Below are 19226 nucleotides of genomic sequence, written 5' to 3' on the forward strand. Positions count from 1 at the left end.
CGGATCTCGAGGATAACGATTCCGATTTCTTCTCTCCTCGTAGGTGGACATTTATAGAGAGTCGACTCTAACGCAAGCAGGCCTCGAGGAATACACGAGAGTGCAACATTCTCAACAAGCTAGCTACGCACAATCCGAAGGTTATCACAGTTACGTGTCCAGTGTCGATTCCACGACCAACACCCCGTTCCTCGACAGGTGCGATTAAAATCCGCAACGTTTATACCGATTTTTCTTTTTTCTTTTCTTTGCTTTGACGACGTCGACGTATATTCACGTTCGAATTCGATTTTGCGTTTAGATTGAGAAGAGACAGCGAGGCAGTGGCGCAAAGGCCGACATCCACTTGGGAGGACTCGACCTCGAGGGAAGGAAGGGACAGCGTGGTGACGACTTCGAGCGGAAGCGCATCGAGCAGCGAGACTCTGAAATGGCACGGATCGATGTCGGATGTGAGCGTGTCAAGCGGGTTGCCGGCCCGCCAGGGTACGTCGGATCGATGGCATCACGGATCGTTGTCGGACGTGAGCAGCGTGAACGGTGGAGTTTTATCCCAGAAGGCCGGGAACAACGGTTGTCGCGACAAGTGGCAAGGATCTATGAGCGACGTTAGCACCAGTTGCGGCTTGTCGCCGACCGCAAAGGGGAGGCACGGGGCTGAAAAATGGCCGGACAAGTGGCAAGTTTCGATGAACGATCGTAACAAACAGGGTCAAGGTAGATCCAGTTTACCGGCTGTGATCAATCATTGCAACGCGTCGAGCAACGCGGCCGATGTTTCGTCCGCTATACGAGAGAGCAAGTGGCAAGAGTCGAGTATCGACGAAGAGTCATTGGTGGACAAGTCGCAAGTATCGTCAAGCGGGACTACCGCGTCGATGCAGTGGGACAATTCGATGAGGATCGAGGGTGATAAGTACGGCTCGTTGGCTCAACCGATGCCTCAAAGTCCCATACGCCAGCAAATCGGTAGCACGACGCCCCAAAGCCCGGAAAATTGGAATCATCCTATACACGGATCGATGTCGGACGTCAGTCAGGTCAATGGATTATCGTGTAGCAAGCAATTGATCGCTCATAGCGCCAGAGTTCAGACTCCCCAGAGACATCACTCGGAGAGCGTCTTGTATTTGGATCGTGAACGAAATCAACGCAAGCTGTATCCCGTTGCCACTACTCAACCTCAACTCGACTCTACGCAGGTATCCTCGAGGTATGTACGACTTCTTTCGCAAAGTTCACCGACGACCACGATCGCGGTCACGATCTCGCAAAATAATTCTCCGTATATATTTTCTTTTCTCTCTCTGTTTCTCTCTCTTCCAGAATGCCGTCATCAGCATTGCCGTCTCAGCAAATTTCAGTTGCGGAGCGCATAAACGAACTAGAGAAGCAACAGCAGCAGCAGCAGCAGCAGCAACAGCAGCAGCAACAACAACAGCAACAAATGCGCTACACCTATCTAGACCCGGAGAAGCGTCACAGAGTGTCCGATCCAACGTTGAAAGCGATACAGAAAAAAGCTCTGCTCTCGTTCTACGAGAGACATCATCAGGCATCCTGGAGATCGGAACCGCAATTGGCCCAGGGAAGCCAAACGATCGCCGCGCCCCAAAGTCCTCCCCCTCAACCACCTCCCCGCCCCAGACCACCGTCCTCGAGAAGGGCCAGCTCCGCTTCGGATTACGCGAGCGGCGCTTGGCGGGAAAACGGGAACAGGAATCAGGGTCAGGGGAACGCGGGGGAACTGTCGAGTCCCAAGCATCAACACAGCAACAGTTGCGGCAGCCTTTCCACGGATTTGCTAGGTCCCGTGATAGTAGGGCCGGCGATATCCATAGACGATTGGGTGCCGGAGAGGCCACCCAAGAAACCACACCTGAGAAACGTCTACAACGATCGCGTACCCAGCCCCGATTTGCCTCCACCCTCGCCCCCAACGGTAACCGAAAACGAGGTTCACGATTGCGACGATCCACTGCCACCTCCGCCACCGGAGCTGAGCGACGATTGCTTCAACGATACAACGACCACGGCCGCGACCGCGACCGCGGCCACGACCGCTCACCACCACAATCACCAATCGTCCGAAGAGTCGAAAATTCGCGATAGATCTTGCGACAGGCACAAGTTGGAAAGACACTCGATCAGACGATCGAAGCACGGATCGAAACGGGATTACGAGAAACTTTCCTCCGGAAAATCGTCTCCGAATTCGGCCGCGAAAACCACTGTGTCCCACCAGCAGGCGGAGCAGGAGCAACAACATCAATTCGTCAGGGGTGGTATAGCGTTGAAACACGTGGAATCCGAGATGGTGTTGGAGAACGGGGTCTCGGCTGGATTCGCCACGCACAGAATGGTGGCCACCGGTCGTTCCAGTTTGAGATATCCGTCCGCGCAAAAGTTAATGATGAACGGTAGGGTGACGCCAGCCAGAAGAATATCGGAGGAACGAGGTTTCTCGGGCAGACCTCCGGCCCAATTGCCCGATCTCATCTCGCAACGATACACCGACTCCGGGAATCAGAGGCCCGCCCCCCAGGTACCCGTCGAGCCGAGGATCATTCGGCAAGAATCGATGCGAGTGGATGGGACGCGAATCGACGTTTCCGGTTTGCTCAGGAACGATTCCGCTCAGAGGCTGGAATCGTCTTCCGGTCAGAGGCCTCAGCCCCAAGTGGCTAAAAACGCGGACAAAACTGGCTCGAGCAATCAAACGGCCAGACCTAATTACTTGCCCGTTCCGGAAAACTCCAAGTGCGCGTCCAAGTATCTGGAGAGTGGGAGTCACGGTTTCACGATCGGTAGCCCGGTGAAGACGGGCTACGAAGCCAATTCAAAGATGTATCCATCGGAATCGAGCCCTCAGAAGTATCACGAGCCTCCCAAATACGTGGCCAATAATCACCATCAATCGCGTCACAGCGGGGACGGGACGCAAAGAGGGAATTATTACGCGCTCCCCCCCAAATATATAGACGTACCGAAGCAAAAGCCTCAACCTCAATGCCCCACGGATAGATACGGCGGTTCTACCAACGCTTCTCCGAGTTCTCCTCCTCCTCCGCCTCTGGCGCCAAGGCAAAACACCGCGGGTAGAAAGTCATTGCCACCACCGCCCCGACCGGCTCCACCGCACGCCCTGCAGGGGTAAGTTTGAAATCTTCTTTTACAACCAATTCTTATTTCGTCGCGTCTAACTTCTTCTTTTACTTACTACGCCGAATATATGCGAAATGCCGTGTCGCGTCGAAAATTCCGACGATCGATCTTTTCGCCAAGAATCGTCGCTTTTCGATCAACGGTTTACGAGTCGAATCGTCGATTTTTTTTTTTTTCCATCCTGCTTCGTAAACGCAAGAACCTCCACAAACTCTTTACGTTTTTTTACGGTCGTAGAAACATCGGTCGCGCATTAGGCGCGCGGTATGCGCGATCTTTCAACAATTTCGGTTGCAGGAAGCATACGATTCCGTAATTACGACTTAATTGAACTGTTGCTGTCGCACTCTCGGTATCGTCGTCCATTATACGTATTGTACCGTGCAACGTGTCCCATCGTACGATTCTCTATTATGCGATCGATCGGTCGAATTAGATATATATATATATATNATGTATACATACCTTATCCTAAACTGTCGACGAAATAGCTTATTAACGANCCTTCCAACATCGATAGATCACTCTCGCGAAAAATCTCTCGAGAAACATATCCCTTCTTTCGTAGCATCTTTCGAGAAACGAGTATAAACAGGTATGAGTTTGCTTTTCATTTATGAAACGAAAAGTAACGAGAGAGCGAGAAAGAAAGAGAGAGAGAGGGGTTTTTTCTTAAATTCCACAAGCTATCGCGCTCTGATCGCTATAGTTTCGATTCCTATGACATAAACGATATAATAGTCGTCCAACAATTTTGCAAACTTACGATACATACGTATATAATATCTTTTGCGAAATAGTCGATTTCGAGAAAACATTGTACATTTTTCTCCTTATTAATTCTCCGCTCACCGCACTTTTTCATCCATTAATGCCAACCTGTGAATTTATAGTTCGAAACTAAAGTTTCCCTTGCGAATTAACAAAGATTAAATCTGACGAGAATGAAAAAAAAATTCGCGAATCATCTTCTCTTTAAGCGGTTTATGTATACGTATATTCCTGGAAAGAAAATCTCGACTCCCCGTGCTAAGGAACAGCGGTAAAAGCGGAATCGTTACCAACCCGATACGAGAGCGTTGAGCAAGAATTACCGACGGATTATCGAGCAACGAAGCCAGACCAGAGATCCCTCGATGCTCGTTTTTGCGCCGCTTTAAATCTAAGAACTCGTAAATCCCAGGGGATGAACGGCAGCGATGCCGATAGTTCGGCTCGCCTCGTTAATTATTTTCTCGTTCGTTCGCTCGACCGAATCGTATGCATTACCATCGGATTATCATTGCAAATCTAACGGTGTCCCATTACCGCCTTGATTTACGAGCGTGTGACTTTCCCTGAATCGCGTCCGGCCACAGTCTTCCAACGACTTCGAACGGAACTATTTTTACGATCCCCGCTACTTTTAATCCTCGCGTCCACGCGAATTCTCGTTCAAAACTCTGGGAATCCGCGGAATCGTCCTTCTTCCGATCCGTATTTTTTATTTATATTTATATTATATTTTATATTTTCGCCCGATAAATCGTATTACATCGCCGAATCGAAGAAAAAAGATCGATCGTTCGAAAGATGGAAAATTTCGAGTCGACAGAAACTAATCGCGATAGTTGCGTGAAAAAAAAAAAAAAAGAAAAGAACAATTTGGAAGCAAGATTGATCGAACGGCGAAACGCTCTCCATCCTATCCGAAGAATCGAGTTCTATGCGAGTTTTTTCGTGACTCGACCTTCCATTTCTTTTTTTCTCTTTTTCCTCTTTGTCGGTCGATGATTTTTTGGGTCGCGAAATGTTCTTCGATCGATCTGTCGCGACTATTATTTCAAACAATTCGAACGGCTTAATCGCGATGCAGGAAATTAATAGCCGATCGATTAATAGTAATTGCACGGTCGCTTTGAATTCATCAAAGGATAGACTCGTTAGATGGAGAGTACAGGATATAGTCTCGATCTCACGAGGCGATAAGTCTTTTCACCTTTCTTTTGTTTCGTTCTCGCTCTGATTGGATGACCACCAACTTGACTTCTGTAACGGTCGAACGATCTTCCAACGGATTTCGACCTCGCGATACGGTTCGAGGATCAAACGCTCGTTATGACCTTCGTGCGAACAAGAAACAAAAGATATCCACGTCTTGCTATTACTCCTATTACTATTACTACTAATAACAGAATCGAAATCATTTGAAATTCTTTCGAATCTTATACGCTTTGTATATCCTTCTTCCACTATGTTTGCCAGCAATAACGATAAAAAATAGATCTAATTACTAATCTCTAATTATTACTTCAAACAAAAATTTCCATGACATAGTTGTAACGTGAATGCTGTTGATCTTCCTCGTTCACCACCTTTATCTCTTTTTCTTTCTCTTTTGCGCGCGCAAAGGTTTAACCTTTCGGCTAAACTCAGCCACGAGGCAGAAATGTCAGAAAAAAGGTTACCCGTGTGGCACCACGGGCGTGTTTGCCTGTTCTTTGGCGCTCGATTATGCTCGCTGTGCCATTGCTGTTTCAACCGCACGGATCGAGCAATTGAACGCGTGAGAATTCGTCGACTATTCGGTTTCGTTCGATGATATGTATATCCGTGTCTATCTATAGTTAGAGAATACGGTAATGTAACGCTTGTACGTTCAAATCTTCGTTTCAATAAAGTTTCTACCGTTTCGTCAATTTATTTTTTATTCGATAATATTTCTGATTAATACTGGAAAAACTCGTCGTCGAGTCTCTTCGCTACTCGTAACGGATGATACCGCGCAAGAAAAAAAGCTATATCTACATCGTATTATCGCGACATCATTCTTCTTATTTTATCAAGAGAGTACTTAGAATCTTCGAATACTTATTCTTTTATTACATAAAAGAAATTAGATTGAATTTCGTTATCACATTTTTTCTTTGTTGAAATGTTTCTTCAAAATGCTTTCTAAACGCTTCTCGTCAACAACAAATTCGGAATCGTGCCGCCTGTCTACCAGTAAACGCATAGAAATAAACGAAGTCAGACGAAATAATATTCGATATACTCGATATATATTTTTCATATTATGATGAACGACGCGATAAATATGTTATCAGAATGTGTATTTGAATAACATTTTTATCGATACACAATAGCGAATGTTCAATAATCTCACGAATCAAATGTAAATTATTTTATATATATATTAAATTATATTTATTGGTATTTGAAGCGATTTTGATTATGATCAAACATTCGTAACGTTCAACAACGAATGAAAACGTATTTCGATCGATCGTGAAAAAAAATTTATCGCGTGTTTATTCTGTTCGTTTTATTCTACTACGAACTATTCCGTAATTGATAAGCGATTTCGAAACTAAGAATTTTATTTGCAAATCGAGCAACGACGTATCGTGAAATAAAAATTCCCCTTGTTTGAATAAGGAATCGATGAATTATCCACAAAACATGTAGACATCAATATATGTTTATCGAACTTAGTTACAGTTATCGGTTTTCGATCAATGCGAAAGCATACATACATTTTTCCATACATTTTTTTATATTTTTTACATTTTTTTATCTATCAGAAAAATAAAATACCAATCTTATAAAAAATCATAATATTTCTTTTTTCGTGCTGTAATATCTAATAACATAATTACAAAAAATTTTATATATTTTATATATAATTTTAAAAATCGAAACGAGATGTTACCTATCATTTATATTTAAATTTTCCACGTTTTAATTAAAAAAAATATAATAAATGTACTTGTAGTCAATTATCTTATATTATTTTTTATAAAATATATAATTGTACCATTGATATTATTATGTATACGGTGATACGATTATAATATCGTATATCAAATAATGACGATCCTCCTCCCTTTTCCTCCTCCTTCCCCCACTTGTAGCGAATAGAAGATTTATCCCATCCATTTTTCATTTGCGCGAAAATTTATTTATTTTCAAATAAATTAATTTTTTGGTGTATATTTGTAAAACGTTCCAACAACTTTTGATCGTTATGCGGCACAACAAAAAAAAGCTATTTATTACTTTCTGAAATAAATTTCAATAAAAAGTCACAAAAATTTTAAAAATTAAAGTTTTCGAATAAAAATTTAAATTAAAAAAAAGAAGATTAATTATCTCTTCGCGTGAGATATGATCGATTCTAGTTTCTGCCGAAAACGGATATTGAAAATAAAAAAATAAAAATAATAAAATCATTAATATGCTTTTTTCGCGTCTGTTTATATTATCCAATCGGCGAACAAGCACTGGACTCTTTTTTTTCGCGAATAATCATTGTAATTAAATTTATCTACAGTTATTGCGCTTTAAATATTATTATCGACACAAACATCTATCGATCGTTGCTTGCATACGGTCACAATTTTCTGAAAGAAAAATTGCATTAGTAACGAAGAATGTATTTGAAATGGAAAATTCTTTTTCATTTTTTTTTTTTCTTCTATTTTTTTCTTCTATTTGTTACGCAATCGTATTTTTCTGAGATTATGAATCGAGAGTTATAAATGATGAAAGAATAAAAAATATAATCTAATATATTTTATAAGATAAAAATATAATTTCTTTATTTAGTATTCTTCTTAATAATTTATGTAATCGATGTATATTATGAATTATTTGACAAATCGATATACATTATCACAATGTAATAAAAAATATTTTCTTTTGATACAAAAATATTATTACCACTTCTATCAATTTACATAAAAAATAATCAAATCTTTAGATAAATATTTAAAATGTATGAAATTAACACCGAAATTGTATTAAAACGAGTTCAAATTTCATTTTAGAATGTAATAACGTTAATAATGGAATAGATTAATTAAAAAAAAAATTGAATAAACTATTCATCGAAGAATTATTAATTACAATAATATTCAATAAATTATTGGATAAATGGATTAATTAAATAATGATATACGAAAAATAAAATAATTATAGAAATAATATATTACGTAATTGATTAATCAAAAGCAAAATTTGAAACAGAACTTCTAAACACCATGATTTTCGACAAAAGAATAACATCGCGATTTCATCTAGTTGGCAGTTTGGAAAAAAAGAATCAAAACACGTCGAAATATGATACGAACGTGAACACTACCAATTTCCTGGAAAGACTATTGTTAGAAATATTTTTCGCCTTGAACAAATATCAAAATAAATACAAAAATATGAATCATAGAAAACGTTTTCAGCCTTGAGCATAAAATCAAAACATAAATACTAATATGAGTTGAACGCACGGATATAAGACACGTATAGGAAAGAAATATGAGAATCGAGTGTGTGTGCGTATATATATATATAAATAAAATTGAATTAAATAATTTGATCTAACAAAATTTTTTTATTTCCATAAGAAATATTATAGTAAAAAGACAAAAGAAATATTATAGTAATTATTATATATCTTTTATTAAAATAAATCTTATTATCACATTACGAGTTATGCACGATCTATCGTATAACATTTTCGAAGCCAATAATTAAATGATAATCTGCACAAATAAAAGTTAGAATAAATGTATTAAATAAAATAATAATTAAATTCAAAAATTTAATTTCAAATGCTGCTTCAAACAATAATAAAAAACTACCGGTAAATAAACTCAAATACGAACAATAAAGAATCACAAAAAAAGTTCAAAACATAATTCAATTTTGACATAATACTGGATTATTATTAATTAGTCACACATATATTAAACAAAAGCACTAATAATCTAGAAATTATACGGCAATATCAAATTCCATATAAATTATAATATATCTACATCCTTGTAACGAATGTTCTATCTACTATTCTTGATGATAGACTGACGTCACTACACACCGATTCGTCTAGAATCCAAGCCTTACCAGCTTTTTGATTGGTTGAAGTAACAATTTCTTATTCACTTCGCAGGAAAATTGAAATATAATATAATACTTATTTAATTATAGATTTTTGTATATCGAAGTTTTACAAAGATAGAATAATTGAGAGTTGAATAAAAAGAAAGAAATTGGACTAGATATTTTTTGCGTTGCATAATTGTGAATTTTAAAAAAAAATCTTTTTAATATAATCTTTTTAATTTCTAATAAAATTTTATTTAACCAAATATTGGAAAACAATGCCTTTCATTATTAGCGACTATACGCAAGATCTTTCTGGAAAGTATTTGATAAAAATAATTTATCGAAATTAGTTTAAAAGATAGATAATAACAAAAATAGAAAAGAAATTTATCATAATTGCATTTTTCTTATTCTATTTTATTATCATTTTTATTTTGTATCTATGATTAAACAATGTCTTCGTAGATATAAATTATACAAATAATTTATCCATATTGTGTAATAGATCAAAAAAATGGAACAAATCTTTTTCGAAAAGATTTGCTTAAAATATTCTTCACACAAAGACACGAAAAATGTTTTTAAATTCTTATAACTTCCATTCTCTTTTTATCTATCAATTGTTTTTAATCGATGAATTGAAAACAGAAAAAATATCTTTATACACGGTTCTCTAGTAAATATAATAAAATAATTTGTCTTTCAAATAGATCATTATTCAGATAAGTATCGAAATGAATAAATGAATAAAATTTTTATTTGCACAATTATTTAATTAGAAGTTTCCTTCGAGAATCTTTTAAATCGGAAAAAATAAAATGGAAAAAAGAAATAAAAAAAGAAAAGAGAATAAGACGTATTGTACAGAAATAATAAATTTTTTTTTTTTTTTTTTTAAAAAAAAAAAAAAAAAGGGAAAAAGGTGTGTTGGAAAAAAAAAAAAATTTTTTTTTTCTGTACAATCCGTCTTTTTCTCTTTTTTTTTTTTTTTTTCTTTTTTTTTTTTCCCTTTTTTTTTTTTTTTTTCTTTTTTTTTTTTCCCTTTTTTTTTTTTTTTTTCTTTTTTTTTTTTCCCTTTTTTTTTTTTTTTTTCTTTTTTTTTTTTCCCTTTTTTTTTTTTTTTTTAAAAAAAAAAAAAAAAATTTTTTTTTTTTTTTTTTTTATTAAAAAAAAAAATTTCTCGCACAAAGAATCACACACGCTGATCACAGTACAACTAACCATGTTTTCCCAATATTTTCGCCTTTTATGCATTTGTTGGTGTCAAGGCTGAACCAATCAGCGTAAGCCATTCCACATCTTCCATCTGATTGGTGCGTTTAAGCTACCAAAATTGCTCGACATTCGAGAACAAGGCCGCAATAAAAAATTCGCTGACGAAGCGAGCAGATGTTAGATCGCTAACCGTCACTTTTTCGTTCTATCGTTTAAAATATTATTTCTAGTCACATTCTCGTTATTCAAATTCATTTAGCAAAATTTTCAACAGAAGATGGATTATTCGCACAATCATCTGTAACAAAAATACGTGTAATACAAGAATACTGTAACACTAGGCTAATTATTAGCAGGTAATTAAAACAGAAATGATGTTTATCTTCTCATTCTATATCATGAGTAAACGAATATACTTTTGTTAGTGTCGGAAAGTTGAGCGCGGCGATGAGGTCCTTGGAGTGTAGCCTTCCACAGACTCGTAATGTTCTCTCTTCGTTCGTGGCGGGACTCGTTTGACGACTTACCAAGAAACGAGGTCAATTGCATACAATCTTGACTAATAATTCTAAGCGGGTTTAGGAACGATAGTAGTAATACCAGTAGCCTATACGCCTTCATTAACCGATTAATATCCAACAAAAAGAAAGTATTGATGTGCTTACGGAATTTCATAATCATATTGGTTCCGAGTCAATGTAAAATTTACACATATAATTTACACGTAATAAACAGATAACTTCATTTGTAATATCGTTCATTTGCTGCAATAACAAGGAGATAATTAAAATTAAAATTTACAATTTTTGAGTAAAAAAGTGTTGATGAAGATAAAGTTATTTTATTATAATCTATTCATTACATATTTAGTGATAATTCTAAAATTAAAAGTTTTCAAATTTGCATTAAGAGTATAGAAGTATTGGAAAAATTTGCATTAAAAATATCAAAGTATCGCAAATGTACGCGTTTATCAATTGAATAGTTTTATGTTGATAGTTTTACATTTAAAACAAAGAAACGACAAAAATAAATAAGACAAGTTTTAAATTTTAAAGCGGTAAATTAAAAGAATTAAATTTATAAAATATAAAATTTATACGACATAAAATTTTTCTTAAGATAAAAAGCATATAACTTAAAGGACAAATTAATGATAAAAAGAGAAAATATATTTAATGAATGAAAATGTCTATCGTCGAATCAATTCAAATATTTCCTAAATAACCCGTTATTAGAATAGATATATAAATATACGTTTAATTTATAATATACGATTAATAATATACTTTTATATATTATTATTTATAATATAATGATTACAGATTTATAATGATTATAGATTTTGATAAGAAAATCTGTTATTTTATAAACTATTCTTAAAAAAATTAATATCTCGATTTATCGAATTAAAAATAAACATTTTTGTCGAAAACTTCATTCCAATATGCAAAGTAACAGAATTCTAGTTTGATGTTGTAACGAATGACCTCGACTTTGCGACTTTGACTTCGTTTCAAGCGAAGCATCGCAGTATTTCGTCGTTGACGAGGAAACAGCTGTGCCAAGAGAGCTCAAGGGAGCTATAAGAACCAAGTGACAGGGGACAGGAATGACAACGACGAGGAAGACAATAGGCACCGAGTCGAGACCGGTGGACACCGGACACGGATTCACGGGAGCGTCTCAAGAAACGGTATATCTTCATGGCGACACTTTATCTTACGAGTAAATGGTTAAATTGCTCGATGTTATTAACCGAGTAATTTACCGTTAGAACCACCGTCTGACAAAATGTTGGAACTGATCGTTTTTTTTTATTCGTGATCTCGATCGAGGCTAATTCCATTCACGAAGAAATATCCTCGCTCGTGTCATCCTGCACCTGGGTAAACACGTGTATCACCTACGTCCTCGATGATGAAGCCTACCATCCATCCATCGTGTCTCGTTCTCATCGAATAGTCCAGTTTCGTTCGTGTTTTTCTTTAATTAGCCTTCTGTTAACATCAATTCACCATGTTGACACTCGATAAGGTTCAAAGCTATTTCGAAATGTTTTGCTTTTCTTTGACTTTCATCGCGGCAATTTTACACATACTTATCCTTAGAATTTCTGAACTCTATCAGTCTATATTCGCGTTTTTAAGATTATCAACGATCTGCGATAAAAAAAATGGCATACTTCTAAATTTGCGATAAAATTGCGATCTTCTTCTTTTCTCCATTTCATATTTCGATGAGGTTTCAAGATTGTTTCAGTTACGAAGTTAATCAGGCGTTCAAGGTTCTAATCGTAAAACATAAAAAACAGAAACGACAAATAATGACATAATTTCCAGATTTTTCTTTTGCGATTGTATTATCTGCGGTATATTGTCCTATTGTATACATGTCGTTTCATTAAAATTTCATCGTGCGTAAATCTGGAAAATCAAGAAAAATCCAATATTAAAATAAAAAAATAATTTTATATATGTATAAAAAAAACTATTCTTATTTATTTTATCTAAATTATTTTTTTGCTTCGATACGACTAATGAAATATTTTACATTTCGAGTAAAAGTATCGAAGTATCGTTGAAAAATTTAAAGAAATATATAAGGAACGTACTTTAAAGAAAAAAGAAAAAAAATAGTTAGATAAAAATGAATATAAACAATATTATCAATATAATCAAGCAATATAAAATTATATATATTTATTGAAGATAAAAAAAAAAAACTTTATTGAAGTTTAATATCCTTGAAATTCCGTTGAAATTCGAATTTTCTCCTTTCAAATTTCAATAGACTTCAAAACAGATCTCAAAAAGCAAAACCTTTTTCGTCAGTCACGTGTTCTTCAAAGAACGACTTTATTATCGTAGCTAGGGTGGCTCCCGATTTCGCAAACGACCAAACGAAAAACACGTTAACTTCCTGTGCATGCTTCCGAAGCTTCACGATTGTTCGTAGCCACGTGCAGCCAAACTGTCGTGCAATAAACGACCAGGATCATAAAGTTTCCGGTCGACCGATCCAACGACGAACGAGCGCATAAACGACCGCGACGTTTCACGACCTCGCGCGACACGGCCGAGGAAATCGTTGACCGTTGCTCTCTGGAAAATTGCCGTGGGTCAGTGACACCAGTGGCCAGGGATAACCGCACGTGTTGCACCTGCGAGAAGACCATTGCCATTAAACCATACAGAGATTATTAGCGAATCTTCTTCGCGTGTAACGTGGGACGCGTTATCACGATCTCGAGTTATTGGGATGTATATAAATAGGATAACAGACGCTCGAATTACTGAAATTAATAACAATAAAGAGAATAAGCGAATCAGAAATTCGAAAATTCGAAGATCCATTATTTCTTATGATTTTCTTTTTATTTTTTAAGAAATTCCAAAGAAATGTAAACCTTAACAGATACAAACCATCGATTTGAATCATATATTTTGAATAGTTTCGCGATCTACTTGGAATTTCACTGTGATATTTTTTGCAAAATTAACATTGTCCAAGGTGAATTCCAAGAAGAATGAATAAGAAGATAATAAATAATTATATTCGAAAATAAATATCGAATATAATACGTTCGATTCAAATAAATTCATAATGGAAGACCAATCGCAATCGATATTAGAAGATAAAGTAAACGCAATGATAATAAATTCTTTTTATTGAAATTCGATGATAGTATATTCCCGTGATATCCTTACGAATATGATACTTCTAAATTATATACTCATTTATGTATGCTCAAAGCGAAATATTATATTAATAGATTATACGGTAATAATTATGAGAATCGAACATTATATTTCATTCGTTCCGCTGCTCACAATAATATAATAAAATATTATATGTGTTGCTAAACACATATTATAATTATGTTACTATGCTTATTGTCAATTTTCCAGAATTTCGGGAAAAAATAATAATGAATTTCGACGAATTTACCTCGAACCGAATCTTTCTGGCAAACAGATGACGATGAAGTCATCTGGCAAACAATTATCTCGAGAAATGAATGGACGGACCATCTTAAAAATAGACAAAGAATAACGAGAATTCTTTATATGAGAAGAAAAACGAGGTAAATAAACACAAAATACGGAAATGTGCGTGGAACGATGAAAAGAGAAGTATAGCATCGAGAAACGAGACGCAGTTATCAGCGAGATCATAAAGATCGACGCAAATCTGATCGACAATATGGTATGACGAATTCTCAACATTACAAGATTATAATAAAACACAGCCGGTGAATTTATTTTCGAAAGCAGATTGACAAATGAAAAGATGCGTACTAAATTAATGGACGAAGGCGATTACGCGTGATTCGCAGTTTGTTTTTCTTTCGAGAGTTGACTGGTTGCCAGGCATCGATTGCCAGTTTAAATCATTGAATGCCCGCGAAACGATCCAGGGTCGAGAGCAGACCGGAATAACGTTCGCTATACTATATACACGACGGTTAAATTAAAGGCATTACCGATGTCCAGAATAGCTAATGACATCACCCAGCAGATGGTTTACCTGGTTACTCATTCGTTTCATCGTTATATTAGCCATTCTCGATTGAATATTTTATGGAATTTTACGGAAGTTTTGAACGCGTTATACGATCGAGAGAATATTTTTCAACTGATCATTCTATTATTCCATTTTATATTTTTTTCTTAAATTGTAAAAGCCATTATAAGTTTATTTTATTTTTACTAAGCTAAACTGATCTTTTTAAGCGTGGTTATACGATTCTTTAAAAATTGTTATGATCATTCTATTATCATCAAATATCATCATCAAAGTTGCTTATATAAAATTATAATAGCTTTATATATTTTTGGATTCGTTTAGATATTAAAATTTTTTTCATTTTTGAATATTTTAATTTTATCGAAATATCGTTACTTTATTTGTTGTCGAAAAAAACGATTCGAAATCTACCGAATGATGAAATTATATAAAGATACGTTATATAACTAGTTGTCAATTTTTTTTATAATTTTTAAATTAAATTAAAAAAAATTTTTAAAAAGTTCAGAATAAATAAAATAATTTAAGAAATACAAAGATATAAATAATATATTAAAATTGTAAAAATCTTCGAATAATAGATTTAACTTTGAAATTAAAATTTTGTTAAAATGTATCATTGCGGTAACTCGAAACTTTTCAAACAAGAATTGCTTTTCGATCGAGAAACCATTTATTTCTTATAAGTGTTTATTAACAATCGATTCCAAAGAATAAACTTTCGCTGCAAAATTCACCGTCCTTTACTATTAATGATAAGAAAAATATCTTTGCCTTTGAAGAGATAGCATTGCCCTCGTTCTCGCAATCTGTCATTCCGCTTGTAAGAACGAGAGCAAAATATAAACGCACTTTCTACCGCGTCGTTTTTTCAGCTGTCCACGGAAGTGCACCGATAATACGTTCCATTGATAAATGGGAACAAGCCTCGCCACTTTGCAATATGTCATGCTTCTTCCACGAGTTTTGTCCTTATGTGTTCCTCTCTTTATATAAATATACATATAAATTTATATAAAATGATGATAATATCACGGCATTTGCAATTTAATCAAAAATATAAGAAAGATCTTATATTCCATGCGTCAAATAGGTGGTATTTCTTCTATACTGGATATTTGGCTCGTATCCAAAAAGCTAAAACGAATATTGAAAAATAATACGAAATTTTTCATACGAAAGAACAAACAATTCGCGAAAAACTCGTACGTTTCGTGATATTAAGCCCACAGATTGTCCTTTATAGAAGAATTCCATACAATATTTAAACCGTGAGCATAATAATCCTTTGTCAGAACAACAAATGGTTGGAACGTTGATGGAGGTGAAAAGCGGCTAAGACTAGGTTTTGGAAAGTTGCCCGATTCGAGACGATCTCCCGACGTCCGACGTCGACGTCCATCCAATCACAGACCCAAACTGGCGCCAAAATAGAATTCCAGAGAGAGGATCGAGTTGCTTATCTCTTAAAAAAAATATACGCTCGATCGTTTGTTCGATGTTAGCTCGAAATCGTATATCTCATCGAGTTTCATGGAGATTGTTCACGGGAGAGGAAGGAGAGCAGGATAAAAAGTAACGGTGCTGGTGTGTATACAACATACCTCCACATTATTACTCATCATGCGCGTGGTACGCGTGCAGCCCAAGAGTGTGCCCATAAAAATCAAGTGAAACTGGCCCGCTTGGATGCGCTCCTTTTCGTTCCTTTTTCTCTTTCCTTCTTTCTTTATTTTTTTTTTCTGCTCTCGCTTTCCTTCTTCTATCTTATCATCATCACCATATTCATCCGTGAATCTCGCCATGTTATCGTGGCTTCACGTTTCATCCTTGTGAATTCTGTTCGTCATCGAGAGATCGTAGACATCATAATCGGTACAAATTTTTATTTTAATTTGTTCGATTCGCCATTTCATCCGATCGATCAAACATAGATCAAATGGGATGTTTTCTCTCTTTGTCTCGTATTCCATCTTATTCGATATGTGTATTGTATTACGAATCTCGTGATTCTTTCACCGAATACGGAAGAACATTGAAAATCGCGCATTTTCGATCGATCGGTGGTGGAAGATGCACAGTGGAGAAAGAGAGGGATAAGAGAAGTCTTGACCAAGTATTCAACCGCGTTGTGTATCAAACTCACTTACCTACGACAATCGCCCGGGGCTGTGCCGGTTTTCTGTCTTGGGACGAGGAGCGGATCCGCTTGATCTCGGCGTGCAGACCTGTTATTATACGGGAATGCGAAAAAGGAGGACCGGACCTTCGTAGATCGAGGAAACTGTTAAAAATGTATGGCGGTATCTGAACACGGCTGGCCGCCCTTCGCTTCTAATAAGCGTGGCTAACGTACCGAGGAAAGACTAGACGTGCCACGTATATAGACATGCCCGATGTCGCTTATGATTTCTGAGAAACATATGTCCCAGACATATAGATCTCGTGCAGCATATAATGCTAATAGATTAATCAAATAGAAGAATATATCTTGAATATGCTTCAAAGAATAAAAAAAAATTTTTATCGGTTAATAAAAGGAATTTTTATATAGAGTCCGATCAAATAATGGGATGGATAGAACATTCGTCTAATAGAGATTCGTCTAATGAAAAAGTAAGAAAAAGAAAAAAAATATATAATAAAAGTAAACTATAAAATTGATCAAACTGAAAATTAAAACTCGAATAAAAAAATTACATTATATATTTTCTTTATTTTTTACTTACAAAGAATTACATTATATCCAATGAGTACTTGCATACATATTGATTCGTTTTTATCGTATACTGATATTGATAAAAAAGAAAATATATTAACATTAATAAAAAAAAAAAAAAGATAAATAAGTATTCAATTTTTTCACAAAATCGAGCAATATCTGTAACAGTCGTCCGTTACTTCATCCTCTCCCTCTTCCCCTTGTCAACAGTCCCCCTTGTTGTAAAATCTTATATTATCAGAACGCATTGTCGAAGATCAGAGATTACAAAAAGCTCGTATAAATTACGAGGCATATGCTCGATTCACGTTCGGATCTCTCGATGTTGCGGAAATTTAATCACGAACCAATTGAATATCTCGATCATGTTTATTACATGAAAAAGATAATCACAGTTGGTACAGATCAACGTAGATAACGTTTATAGTATCCTTCTCACAGGATCAGCAACGAGGTTTCGATATCCTTAAGAAGCCAAACTTTTTTGATTATTTCAGTATGTTTTCATCGCATTCTTTGTAAAGTAAAAACGAATCCAATATTCGTATATCATATTACTGTATACACTGTAAACTTAAACAATATGTACACGCGATTATAATAAAATACGATTTTGCTACGTTTTATTTCACATTATTTATCAATTTGTCGATCGATATGTAAAATTTCGTTTTGCCATTAAATTTTTTTCTCATTTCATTCGAATATTTTCGAAATACGAAAAAGTTGCCACGAAATGAAAGGCGATTCAAAAAAGAGCGAATCATATATCTCAAATTTTATTATTTTGCCGGTCTCCAGACATCAAATTAAACCGGTTCTTCGGCCAGATACATCTTATGATGGTTTCCATCGTAGCACAGTAGTGCCAGCTTTACCTGTCAACAGCATTAATGTGATTCAGGGGTGCGAGCATGAACGTTTCCCGCACTATTTACATGCGTATAGTTTGCCGGTTCAGATCAGAGGGGAAGATAATGAGACACGTTGACCTGTCGCCGCGCAGTCGTCTCTCGCTCAAGTTCCTCGTCTCGCTTCGTGAATCTTCGGCTAATGTCGTCTGCTCCGTCCTTGTCCACCACTCTACCAACTTTCTATTTCCCTCTTGCTCGCTTGACTTCCCCCACTGTGAATGCGGCATTCGTGATCGCGATCCGTGTTGTCCAGTCATTCCGTTGTCAGCATTTGTGGAGTTTGCATCGAGTGGATATTCTTGTGAAAGAATCGATGACATCTGTCAACAGTGATATCGATACGTGACCGCGATTGATTCGATTTATACACGCGACGAGTGCCAATCGTAGTTTATTCGTCGTTGTCGTTGTTTCTCGATCGTTTCTTTCCGTTTAAAGGGTATATACGAAAACAAGTGACGGGGGAAGTAAACGGCTGTTGACAAATGTGTGATTGGTTGTACGGTGACGAGACAGGCGAGGCGAAAACACGAGTGGCAACATCCTCGGGCGGAAAAGATACAATGACCTGAGGTGTTTGTGACACGGCAATACGAGCACACTGCCGATGAACAAATGTTGAATCTGAGCATTTATAACATTGTGGGCAGCATCGGCACGATGGTCTTCGGGAGCAATAAATTTCGGATACGAAGGTACGCGGCGATTTAAATATATATAAAAACTATATATATTTCATGCCTTTTGATTTTTATTTTTCTATTTTTTTTTTTTTTTTTTACCGTTTTTCTAGAAATGTTGCGTAATTGAATAGATCA

At 35.9% G+C, this 19226-nt stretch overlaps 1 protein-coding gene and 1 long non-coding RNA gene across 5 annotated transcripts in view; both read left to right on the forward strand.

Annotated features, from left to right (window-relative positions):
• The window catches only part of LOC102677565, a 168165-nt gene that overhangs the window by 109540 nt on the left and 39399 nt on the right, over nt 1–19226 (forward strand). For all 4 annotated transcript variants that reach the window (XM_006615364.2, XM_031510326.1, XM_006615363.2 and 1 more), the window contains 3 exons: nt 44–198; nt 302–1213; nt 1327–3153. In XM_006615364.2, coding sequence (XP_006615427.2) covers nt 44–198; nt 302–1213; nt 1327–3153 — 2894 coding nt within the window. The remainder of the gene's footprint in view (nt 1–43; nt 199–301; nt 1214–1326; nt 3154–19226) is intronic.
• Nucleotides 10167–10983, forward strand: LOC102677484. The gene is made up of 2 exons (XR_421754.2): nt 10167–10598; nt 10668–10983. It is a non-coding gene; the product is annotated as an uncharacterized LOC102677484 (long non-coding RNA).

The sequence above is a fragment of the Apis dorsata genome, unplaced genomic scaffold, assembly GCF_000469605.1.
Source record: "Apis dorsata unplaced genomic scaffold, Apis dorsata 1.3 scaffold_221, whole genome shotgun sequence".
Classification (NCBI taxonomy): domain Eukaryota; kingdom Metazoa; phylum Arthropoda; class Insecta; order Hymenoptera; family Apidae; genus Apis; species Apis dorsata.